Source organism: Lytechinus variegatus, chromosome 6, assembly GCF_018143015.1.
Source record: "Lytechinus variegatus isolate NC3 chromosome 6, Lvar_3.0, whole genome shotgun sequence".
Lineage (NCBI taxonomy): Eukaryota > Metazoa > Echinodermata > Echinoidea > Temnopleuroida > Toxopneustidae > Lytechinus > Lytechinus variegatus.
In genome coordinates this window covers 27,047,175-27,059,580 of record NC_054745.1, presented here as the reverse complement: position 1 = coordinate 27,059,580, position 12,406 = coordinate 27,047,175, and the positions used below count along the sequence as shown (strand labels likewise).

Below are 12,406 nucleotides of genomic sequence, written 5' to 3'. Positions count from 1 at the left end.
TAAAGCCGTAGGATGGTATACTGACAATTTCTGAACCCTGTAGGCTGATCGTGGCACTCGCCAATTTTATAACAAAAGAATTTATCTTTCTCTTTAATATGGACTACTGATTTTCCACAATATAGCGATAGATATGTCTGGCAGGCAACAGACCTACAATGTACACCTCAAAGGCCACTTAAACCATGCCAACAAGATTTCATTATCTGTACTCTGATCATTATTTTCTGATCCCTTGTAGACTTGCCAGTGCCACCAATGTCTTAATAAAAAAATCATCTTTGTATTTATCTTTAATGAAATGAAACACTGATTTTATACCAATGTATAGATGTGCCCAGCAGGCAACAGACCTACACCTCAAAGGCCACTATCTTCTTGAACCATGTCAACAAGATTTCCTTATCTGTACTTTGATCAATATTTTCGAAACCATTGTAGTCTGTCCATGCCTCATATGATTTTCTAAATAAGAAATTGTCTTTATCTTTATTGCTCCACTGATTGTCCACCAGATATAGATGTGCCTGACAGGCAACAGACTTACACTTGAAAGGCCACAGTCTTCTTGAAACATGCAACAAGATTCCTCTTGTCTAATTTGATCATTATTTTCTGATCCCTTGAAGACTGATCGTGCCACATGTCAATTTCTTAATGAGAACTTGTATTAATTGACTTCTGATTTTCTACCACGTATCAATGTGCCCAACAGGTATCATTCTCACTATGTTCCTAAAACTAGTTTACCGGAAACCGGTTTAGTGGAAACTAGTTTAACGCGTAGTGAGAACGGTTGAAGCGGTCTTTGAAGAGATCTTCCAAACCAGTTTGGAAAACCACGTCGCGATGTAGTTATCAAGATCGCTTTGCCTCGTTTTAGCGTGAGGACACAACCATTCTTCGCACATTTTGAGCGCGCTTCTCCACACGACGGGTGTAGAATGCCTATGCTGCGGTTTTGAATTTCGCGGGAAAATGTGTCACCCCACTGAGAGCGTTTCCATAGCAACAGGATCGCTTTACGTGAAGTGATTTAGAAAACCACTTTCGTGTGGTCACGTGGAAACAAGAGCAAAGCGATCTTTCAAACTGGTTTCCTGAATCAGTTTCCAGTAAACTAGTTTTAGAAAGCGTAATAAGAACGGCCTCCTAGTCTCCTTGAATCATGCAATCAAGATTTTCTTATCTGTACTATGATCAATATTTCCTGAACCAGTCTGTCTGTGCCTCAAATAAATTGTTTTTATAAGAACTTACATTTATCTTGATTAATATAGAGCACTGATTTTCTACCATGTATAGATGTGCCTGACAGGCAACAAACCTACACCTCAAAGGCAACAATCTTCTTGAGGCATGCCAACAAGTTGTCGGACACTGCCAAGCTCGTGGCTGAGGCAGGGGCCAGCAACGACAGGCCGCTGGTTGTAGAACTCAACACCAAAGCACAGGAAGTGAAGGATCTTGCCCCGCAGGTGGTGGCCGCTGGGAAGGTTCTTCTGCTCAACCCGGATGAACCGGTAGGCTTTTAAGTCATTGGATCTGTATTATGTTGTCCAGTTTAATTCTGACCATTGTCTGATCCTCTGCTAGAATTATGGAAAGCCAAGAATTTCAACCTTTTGTTTACTGTTTATGCTTAATATTCTTACTCTACTCTTTCATCATGATTTAATGATGAAGAAAAATATTTTAGTTATTTCCAGACAGTTTTATATAGATAACTGTTTTTTTTGTTGAACACCCCTCGAACATCATTAGCGCCAAAGCAGAATTCTGTAGATTTTACATACGCATGGTACACATTGGAAACATTGAAAAGCTCAATAATTACTTACCATGATTACTTGGATGTAGCAAGTTTTTGGAGTATTTCATTTCTTGTCTATTTTGAACAATAAAATATGGATTTTTATTTTAATTTTGTTATTACTTATAGAATGCAGTTGCCCACTTTGATGAGTTGAAGAAGGAATATGTTGGAAAAGTCGAGGCTCTGACCGACTTGGTAGACCAGGCTGTTGATACTGTGGAATTCGTCAAAGCATCTGGTGAGAGAGAAAAAGGGAAATGAATGAGTAATTACCCGGTGCATGGCCGGCCATGCACCGGGTAATTACTTGTCCATGGTGAATTAACCAAATGCATGGCTAGTCATCCATCTGTTTTTACTTATGCGTGGATGTAAAAGGATTGATTTCTAGCCCCCCCATTCCTTCATTCTATAAAGCAAATGATACACAGGTTTGTTCGTGAATCGGTAGGAATAGTCTAACAGGTCCATAGTTACCTTATGCTTACTTGTGCATCATATGTATACTGATTGATTAAAGATAAATATTATTATCATAAACATCATTGGAAATAGAATAATGCTAGAAGTACTGTGTATTTTCTCTTCTCTTTGTCTTCTTTTTTCGTTTTAGTTCTTTGTTTTCATTCTTTCTCTTCATCACATTTCTTTCCTTTTATTTTTCTTATTTCTATTTTTTTAGCCGGATTTAACACTATTTTTTATAAGACAAGTGCACATTTACGTTCCAATGAAGCAAAAAGCATTTCCATTTATTTGAGTGCAGGATAAAAGGCGTTGCAACCGGGGATCGAAACCCGGACTTTCCACGTATAGTCAGGCGCCTTAGACCACCAGGCACCTGCACTGTTTTAACGCTATACCCTATCCTTAACCTAACTTTAAAGGAATGGTCTGGGCTGACAATATTTATATCTGAAAAAATATCGTAAAATTCATAGAGCAAAATGCTGAATATTTCATCAAAATTGGATAACAATTAACAAAGTTATTAAATTTTAAAGTTTATCAATATTTTGTGAAAACAGTTACATGCACATCGTCATGATTATTCATTGTGTGAGCTGATGATGTTACATACCCACTTTTCTTTTTCTTATGTTATTACATGAAATCATGATTATTTCATTTTTTCATGCATGAGTGTGCAAATGATGTGTCTCCATTATGATGAAATAAGTTGTGGCAATAATAACTAATGCACTTACCATAAATAACGGTGTATTAACTGCACCTTTTTCTCGGCGGGATAGTAGCAAAAGTCGGGGGTGCGGTTTATACACGGTGACGGGTCTGAGCCAGCCCGCCGTAACCCCTCCCGTACATGTACGATGTCTGCCAGGTCACAACACATCGAGTGGCCGGGCGTAGCCGCCCAGGCAATGTCGTTTTGAGGGGTATGAGCCGCGAGTAATGAGAATCGATTAATTAAATATTCACCCACCTTCATGACACTAATTTTGACTTTATTCTTGATTCAAAGTAGTTAAGTTCCCTGGCTAAGTTAAAAGAGACGCCAAGCATACTCGGTAATATTTTGTCACCGCTGAGCGAGAGTTGAGTGAGCTTAGAGATGAGATTGCGTTGTGATATGGTTATAGTGCGACTTAAGCTGGCGCTATTCAAAGTCCCGTTTCGCGCCAGCTTGTTTTTTCCTTCCTGTTTGCTTTTCATAAGATACCATGTAAGCCACGCACGAGAGAGACGGCACAAAGCCGTAAAAAACAACTGGAAAAAATGTCAATTTCTTTGTTTCTTGAACCTTCCTGTAATCCCGTATCCAAAATTCATGCTAAGACATCAAATTTCTGAAAGTGATTGTGAGATTTTGATGCAAGAAATGTGAATGTTTCTTCCTCCTACGCTGGGAAAGACACAGATCATGATTTGATAAAATGTACTGGCATGACTGGTACTGTATCGTAGTTTGCAATGTAATGGCAGTGCTGTGTGTGTGTACACTGTGACTGTGAGGTGAGTGAGTGTGTAAGTGGCCAATATTGTCGGGACTGTTCTTTCTTTCTAACATTTGTAGATGAATTGATCAAGAACAGCAGATTTCCGCATACCGGTAATCTCTTTGGATACTTTGAAATCTTAAACTTAGTTTTGTTTCTTCGTACCTCAAATAAGCATGTAAATATGAGAAGAATTTTTTTTTTTTAGTCCAAAGTTGGCGGTGCGGTTAATACACCGTTACTTACGGTAATCATCTGTCAATCCAATTGTTTAAGTTCTTGGTAGAAACAAATTTGACTAAACCTAATTTCACATAATAAAATACAAAAGAACAAGTGGGGATATGACATCATCAGCCCACCTAAAGAATATTCGTAAAGACATGCCTAGAACTTTTTCACTGGAATAATGCAAATATTCAAAATTCAATATCTTTATTTTTGTAATCAAATTTTGATAAAATTTTCAGCATTTTGCCTTGTGAATCTTACTTTTTTTTTATAGAGATATAGATATTTCCAGCCTGGACCATCCCTTTAAACCATATTGCAACCTTAAGCCTAACCCTATATCTTATGACAAAATAAAGCCCTGAGCAATTTTCGCTGGAGCAAATGTTGTGTCACCGTTCTGAATATTCCTACACCTTTTTCCAATCCCTCACAGAGGAAGCGATCAAAGCAGAGAGTGAAGATGTAGATAGGGCCATCAAGCAGAACAACGCCCCTGTCATCGCGGAGAAGGCATCCAACATCGCTAGGCGTGCCCAGCGGGTCGCCGTGGTCGCCTCCAAAGAGGCCGCCAATTCTGAGGACCCCAAGTTCGTCCATGATGTCAGCCAGGCAGCCAATCAGCTTTCAGCAGGTCAGAGGTCCTATGTCAAGGTTTAGAGTCCAAAGGGTTGGGCAGATTATAGTTTATTGAGCTGTTGTTGTTCTTCATATTGGTAACCTTAGTATTTTTAGCTGTCATTTCTGCATTTTAATTTTTTCTGTATCAGAAATAAATTGACTGAATAATACTGATGTGAAGAATCTCATAAGAAGCTGAAGGACGATTCCATACGTGTCATACGGGACATTTCGAAAACAATTTTCAGTCCCTTAGCTGAATGCTTGAGCGATAAATTGTCTTTTTTGTCAGGGATGAATTTATAATGGGAAGTCATGTGAAAAACTGATAACCAACAAACAAATTAAAGGTAAAAATGTTGTGTGTGTCATACGGCACTCAGACATATCCAGTACGACACGCAACATTTTCTCCTCTAATTCACCCATGGACACCATATTTTTGTTCGTTGTCATATTTTACATGACTACCCCATAGTGTAACTACAAAGCAAATTAAAAAATTCCTCATTTTTTTAGACAGCAGGTTGAAAAGTGTTGTGAAACTGGCTGATTTTTCTAGCATGGAATCACCCTGAAAATTAACCCCCTCAAAGTGGGCGGGAGCCCACGTGCTTACCGTGTATTTGGCCATAGACACGGGACTAGGGTAATTTATTGTTGAAATATGTATCAAACTGAATTGTGAAAACAGAAATTATGCACAGTTATATGGATGAAGGTGTAACGTGTGGCAGTATCGTGACATCGAGGCACAGACTGGAACCTAAAAAACAGACCCTGAAAAGTTCTGTCGCGATACCTCTCCTGATTCTTTCAAATTTCATAACAAAATGGCCGATTTAGACTGGGGTAGAAGAAGAGAACTTCTCGTTTTTTTGAGGTTCCAGTCTGTGCCTCGATGTCAGGATTCTGCCACACGTTAGACCTTCATCCATATAATCATGGTAAGTGCATAATTTCTGTTTTCACAATTCAGTTTGATAAATATTTTGACCATAAAGTACTCTAATCTCGTGTTTATAACCGAATACAATGTAAGCCTGGGCTCCCGCTGGCAAAGCGGGCGGAAGCTCCCTGGGTTACCTGAAAAAATGTGAAAGGGTTTGGAAACTTTTTTTGTTCTAAAGTTTCCTTTTTGTTGCCAATTAATAGATCATTAATTAACAAATTTCTTAATGAATGGCCAATGCCAAATGAATGCAATATGTTTAGCAATAAGAGCTTGGGACTCTTGTATATTGTTATTATTTTTATTATGGTTATTATTAATTAATCGTCATGATTATGCTTTAATCCAATATTAGATATACCAGCTTCTGTGATAGCAGCTAAGACAGTTTCCCAAAACCCCAATGACCGGAATGGACAAGACCATTGGTATTCAGCAAATAAACAGGTGATATATCATTATACTGACCATTATATAAACCTATATGTATCATATAGGCAATGTGCATATATTTGCCTTTATTACAGATGGGTGTTTCAAAAAGCTGTTGGTAAGATAAGAGCGACTTTAAGAACGACTGGGGATCCTTTCTTGGGTAAATGGTATATTAAATTGGCGATGGTTTAGCGCGTAAGAAGGGTTCACCAGTCGTTCTTAAAGTCGCTCTTAACTTGAGACAGCTTTATGAAACAGCCCACTGGTGCCCTCTCTTGTCATTTATATTGTCCCATTTACCTGGTGGGTGTTTCATCAAGCTGTTAGTAGGTTAAGATCGACTTTACGAACGGCTGGTGATCCTTTCTCAGGAGCTAAATCCACACCAATGAAAATATGGTGCGCATAATACTACAAGAAAGGATAACCAGTCTTTTGTTGGGTTGCTCTTAAATTACAAACAGGTTTATGACACACCCATCCGGAATAGTTGTTGTTTTTTGGGTAAATGAACTTTCTTTGTTGAACCATTTTATTCGGAATCAGTTAAATTTGGCCATAATTTTTGTGTGAACGGGAAGTGGATATTGCACACTTTCTCAAATCAATTACAGTACTATTAACAGGGGCCGGGGAAGGGGGGGGGGTGCTTGTAGCCCCACCACTTTTTTTTCCGTAAAAATGACCATGTGATTGTGATTTTTTGCATGGTCGTCCCCCCCCCTAACTGAAAACCGTTCCGCGGGCCCTGATTATGTCAATGAAAACGCACATTGTAGTTTAATGGTCTACATTCAACGCTCGGCGTAAAGATGTGCTTTGTGGTGTGGTTCACTCACTTTTGAGCGCAACTGTATACATGTCATTAAATGTGTAAATGGGACAATATTTATGGCAAGTACAGGCACAGATATATATTTTTTTAGGCTCCACCCATAATTTGAAAGCGTTTATGAGAGCGCTTTTTGATAATCGTCTTTTGATTTATTCTACAATAATGGCCAAAGAAAATGCTTCATATTTGTTAATTGCAGACATAATATTCTGTGATTTTGTATGCAGATGTCACATGGTTCATTATTTTGTTCTACTCTCATCTTTTTTTCTTACACCTGTATTGTTTTGTGAAAGAAAATTTTGTCATTAAAAAATTTAAGTGAATTTATTGTTCAATATGGGAGAAAATTGTAGAGTAGGTGAATCTATTATTTTTTATATGACTTCTATAATATATTTCCGGAAGAAACTCTACGTTCATACTGCGAAAAAGGAATCATATTTTGTTATGAATTATTTTGTATTATTTTTATTTATGGTTGTATTTTATTGAGAGAATATTTTATGTTGAATGTTTTTTTTTCTACTTCCTGATTGACAATATTCACCATTTGTTGTGGATAGTAAATTCTTACTGACATCTTCATTTCATAAGTAATTTATATGAATGTTATTTTATTTGTCATATATTAATTCTTTAGGATTTATTTGCAATAGATATGGAGAGTTGTTTTAAAATATATATTCATGATTTTTTTCATCAATATTCATGTATCAGTTTGGTCTATAGATCTGAATTTTCATTATATGATTTTTGTGAGTATAGTTTTAGCCTTACATCCATGAATGAATATTAATTTTCTTTTGTTCGCAATGAATATGTACGAGTTTCTTTTTCCCTTAGTTGAGGAAGTCTATTGCAGCTGTGCGAATCCCTCTCACCGTCGAAATTCCTCTGGAGCAGTCCCTCCCTCCGCCACCGCCTCTCCCCCCCATGGGAGCGATGGAACATTCTGCAGTGCCACAGGTTGTTGACCCCATTCACGCAGATCATATGCAAAGCGATATGCAAATGAGTCCCCATTTAACTTCCTCCCTCATTAATCATTCATGAAAAGTGTAGCCGGCTAACCAAAGAATCCAAACAAGCTTATTTTTTGTAGCATGAGTAAATGTGTTAAAACCGATTTTTGTCCAGTTGTGTGTATGTGTACTTGTTTCGTGTGATTCATATACATGTACATGTAGAATGTTCTTATTGTGAGTAAAAAACACATGATTTATGTAAAGAATATATTAATCATATGCCAATTGATGTAGATTTATCAATCTAATCTTCTTTCCCGCCATGCATTTAGCGTACTAATTTGCAGGTCACCATACTTTTCCTCCCTCAAAAGTTGCCAACCATTGCAGAAAATTTCACATGTTTTTTTATATTCATTTGAAAGCTGTTCATGACGTAATCCTCACAGCTTCAAAGAATTGAGAGTGCATTGAAAGAAATCAGCTTCAAGAATGCAGAATTTGTATGCACGGAATATACACATTATGGCCTGTATTCTGAAGTGTGTTTAGAATCTTGGGTCCATGGTCTATTAAACTCTGCGCCGAAATTACAGGTAGTAAGAAATGCTCGAATTTTGTTCACATTGTATGTTTCTCACTTTTTCTGTGCTTGCCAGAATTCCCAGAGAGATATGTGTGTTAATGATCGGAGATAAGTATAAGCTGTTAAGTCAAGCATGTACTGTTCAATATCTTTGTGACAGTTAGCTATCAATAGATAGACCACGAGTTCATGAAGACCAGAGTTTACATAAGACCCGAGTTCAGAATACGGACCATGATGTTCAATGTTATGATTGTCTTTTTCAATCTGGCATTAGGCATTTGTTAACAGTACACTTCTAAAGGTTGGCAGCTGTGTTCATCTAACATTTTAGATTACATGTATATATCTCTTGCCCACAGCATGGTTGATGGCCTGATGAATATTCATAAGCACAGTGGAGTGGAGCAACCAATCAGCTAACAGCATGTAAATGAGTATGTAGAACCCCACCCCCTGACAGTTTCATGATATTCAATTAGATTTCATATATTTTATACCTCCACATCAGGGGCCCATATCACAGAGCTCTTTGTCATTGATTTTCACCGACAGCTGTTACAAGCTGCTGAAATGCTTGAAGCTTACTGGCTGAGAGCAAAGTTGCGAGTGAAAATCATTAGCAAGTTGATTTGTGAAGCACTCATATCCTGATTGCACCCAATAACAAATTGAGTATTGTTTTTGGAAGGGGGGAGGGGTTGGGAATAAGAGCTATTTGTGATTAAAGAAGATAAACGTTGAAGACCTCCTGTTGAGAGAAATTTAAAAAAGGGGAATTTTGCATTGAATGCTCAGCTCTAAAACGTGTGTATGTGAGTGGGATTGCCTTGTTTGCCATAGTAGGGGTTAATGGGTCTTTACATTGAAGAGCCTTCATGGAGTGGTTCAGGCACTACTCGCCTTGTAATCAGAAGGTCGTTGATCCACCCTTTGCCACTCTCCACCCAAGTGCTAAATGGGTACCCGGTAGGATGTGAAAGTCATTGTTGCATGCTCGGGCGCCTCAAGGGATAGAGCCTCGGCAATCTGGCGCTGCACAGCGGCTGCCGGGTCCACAATCAATTGGGCAAAGCAAATTTTCAGAGTATTTCACTTCATGTGTATTTCGAACATAAAAATATGGATTTTCATCATTTTCATCAATGGCGACTGGCTGGGATACTCTCTAGGGAGAGGAGGATATGCATACATTGTATGTCTGAATGAGTCTGATGACCAGGGTAACAATGAATTCTAAGCGCTTAAATACTTACAGTGCATGTCTTAAGCGCATAATAAATTACAAGATAATTGAATCTTTTTGGGAAGGCCAGTGGATTTTGTCCATATTATAGTACAATCAAGGAAAAAAATGAAGGGCACACCAAATTTTTCAAAGCCCCATGAAAGGGACATTGAGGCTAATGAATAACGCATCCAAGGCAATGGCCTTCCATATCCTTGCATGAAATTTGAACCATGGGGTATGCATCCTTGACTACCGACGGTCAGACTGTACTCTCCAACCTCAAATCTTAATAAAATTCCTGATTTAAAATGATAATAGAATGGAATGAAGGGTTCGGGGAATGCATGTGATGTTTGACCTGGGATTGAAAAGTGATTATCATAAGTGTGTGAAATGGTTAGTGGCTGATACATGTTCAAGCTTACTCTATGTTGTATGTGTGTGTGTGTGTTTGTGTGTGTAATAAGTGAGAATGTTTATATGTAAGACCTATTGTGTGTATATTTTTATGAAGATTATGTCTTATTGATTGCATTTGTGTGTGTAAACTGTGTATACTAAGTTCATGTAAGAAATGAGAATGTTTGTGTGTTGCTTTTTGTGAGGAATCAATTGTATATTATTTTTTATTTTATTTGGATCAGTTCCAATGCCAATCGCTGACAAGATTGAAATGAAATCAATCAAAATTGCATGAAAATTGGGCAGTCCTTTAAATTTTGGGACTAATTACTTACCATGGATGTACATGTATTATCCCTCTATTAAAAGTAATCCTAGTTTATATGAAACTGCAAGAATAAGAGGAGAAATGTTTTTTTTTTAATTTATAAGGAAGTGTGCCTTGTGGAGTTACATGATTTGTATTTTAAGTGTATAAATACCAATGCCAATTGCTAGCAAGATTTAAATAAAATCAATGATTTTTGCATGAGAAACTGGTCTTTTCTTTTATCTTCATAGGGAGTAATTATCTTCTGCCTGACAAGTTTTATTTGAAACAAGAAAAACAAAAACAAAAAGAAACACACTTGTATATTGCATGAAGTTACGCTGAACTTTCCATTTTTTTAGTGTGAAAATAATAACCCAGGTTATGAAAGTACTGTTCCACAAATTATTACAACATAAAATGATTGCAAATTATTATTCATCATTTATAACTCTTGAAATATAAGCAGTATTACATGGTATATAGTACACAAAAGCCTCCCTCCAGGTAATAATTCAAACAGATGCACAGTTTATCTGGCACACCATTATGATGTCCATAAGACCATGCGTAATTTGTAATTGTATTGTACATGTTTTGCACCTATCTGCATGAAAATACATGTTGGTTTATTGTATAAGTTTTCTTTCTGTGTTACAAATATATCTTTTTTTTAATTTCATTAAAATAATTCGATGAATTCATATTCCGCAGTCAAATAGATAATCACTTTAAGTTCCATTTAGTAGTAGGATTTAGATTTTATATCTGTACCTATTCAGACATTCTTTATTCTTTTCCTACGTAAAAACCTAGAATGGGTGTGGAATAGGGGATAATGTAATTCCATAATCAAAAAGTCTATATGTATTTATTTTTGAAAATGGATACATAATTTTATTAATTACCAGAATAATTCAATTCAACGCATTTCAATTCATTCATTGCACTTCATAAAAGACAATTTACAAATAAATACTTTCAGTAGTAATGAATTCGTTATTTTTAGGCAGCATGATTTATATTCATTTAATTTCTATAACTAGAAGAATTGTATTTTAATCTATTCCTGAAAATACATCTAAATCTTATCCATTCCTTAGAACCACAAGTTCAAAATTAAATTGGAATTCTTAAGTAATTAAACGTAGTGAATGTTTGTAGGTGTACTTTGAACCTATAATAGATACAATAAAGGGATTCCCTATGCTGATGTGTGAATGTGTATTTTGTGGAAATACACATTTTAAGTTTTAGTTTTAGGCATGCATATTCATGATCTATTGATTGGGCGGTTTCTATCCATAGAGAGGGCCGTCCTTTGATCCAATCCAAGCATCGTCCGGCTACGCAACAGAGAGTGCACCAGTCGTGCCTCCTCCACCTCCAAGCTCCGCCTACGCCAGCCAAGCCACGCCCTCTTACCAGGTTCATTATTATCTATTGAATATTCATTAATATATTGAATATTCATGTTATAACATAATTCCATTCATGTCACAAGGTACACATTTGGTTAGGCCTAAAAAATGTAATATATTTTTTATCTGCCACATATAAGTGTCTGTAACGAATAGGAAGACTCAACATTTTATTTGGGGAAAAAAGCATGCTTCACCAATAATGATCAAGAATTTGTTAATAAATGATAGTTTGTCTTATCTGTAAAAGCATGTTCTATTTTTTTCTCTTCACTTTTTCCCTATTCTGTAAACTACACTAATTGCAAGCATGAAATTTACATTCTATTAAAAGAATAAAAATGGTATTGGACATTGAAAGATATGCAAGCTGATTTATGACTTAAACAAATCTTAGATATAGGTGTACAAGATGATATTGGTGGGCTTACTATTAAACCATGAATTATCATACACTTTCTTTGGAAAAAAGTTGTGGGGGATATAATGACAAATAAATGCATGGGCCCATATTCTGAAGTCGGGTTTAACTTAAACTTAAACTCAAGTTTAAAGTTGTGGTTTAAGTATGGAAAGCCAATTGTTACATAAATCACTAATGGTAAAGATATCATCATAATCAGCTCATTAGGCTCTCAAA

The 12,406-nt window shown here is 36.6% G+C and overlaps 1 protein-coding gene across 7 annotated transcripts in view; it reads left to right on the top strand.

The window, feature by feature from the left end:
- LOC121417293 (vinculin-like) overlaps positions 1–12,406 on the top strand; it is a 79,793-nt gene that overhangs the window by 41,722 nt on the left and 25,665 nt on the right. For 5 of the 7 annotated variants that reach the window (XM_041610942.1, XM_041610943.1, XM_041610941.1 and 2 more), the window contains exons 11-15: positions 1,306–1,523; positions 1,943–2,054; positions 4,442–4,639; positions 5,934–6,025; positions 7,695–7,817. In XM_041610942.1, the coding sequence (XP_041466876.1) occupies positions 1,306–1,523; positions 1,943–2,054; positions 4,442–4,639; positions 5,934–6,025; positions 7,695–7,817 (743 nt within the window). The remainder of the gene's footprint in view (positions 1–1,305; positions 1,524–1,942; positions 2,055–4,441; positions 4,640–5,933; positions 6,026–7,694; positions 7,818–12,406) is intronic. The other 2 variants (XM_041610944.1, XM_041610948.1) reach the window with 1 other exon arrangement.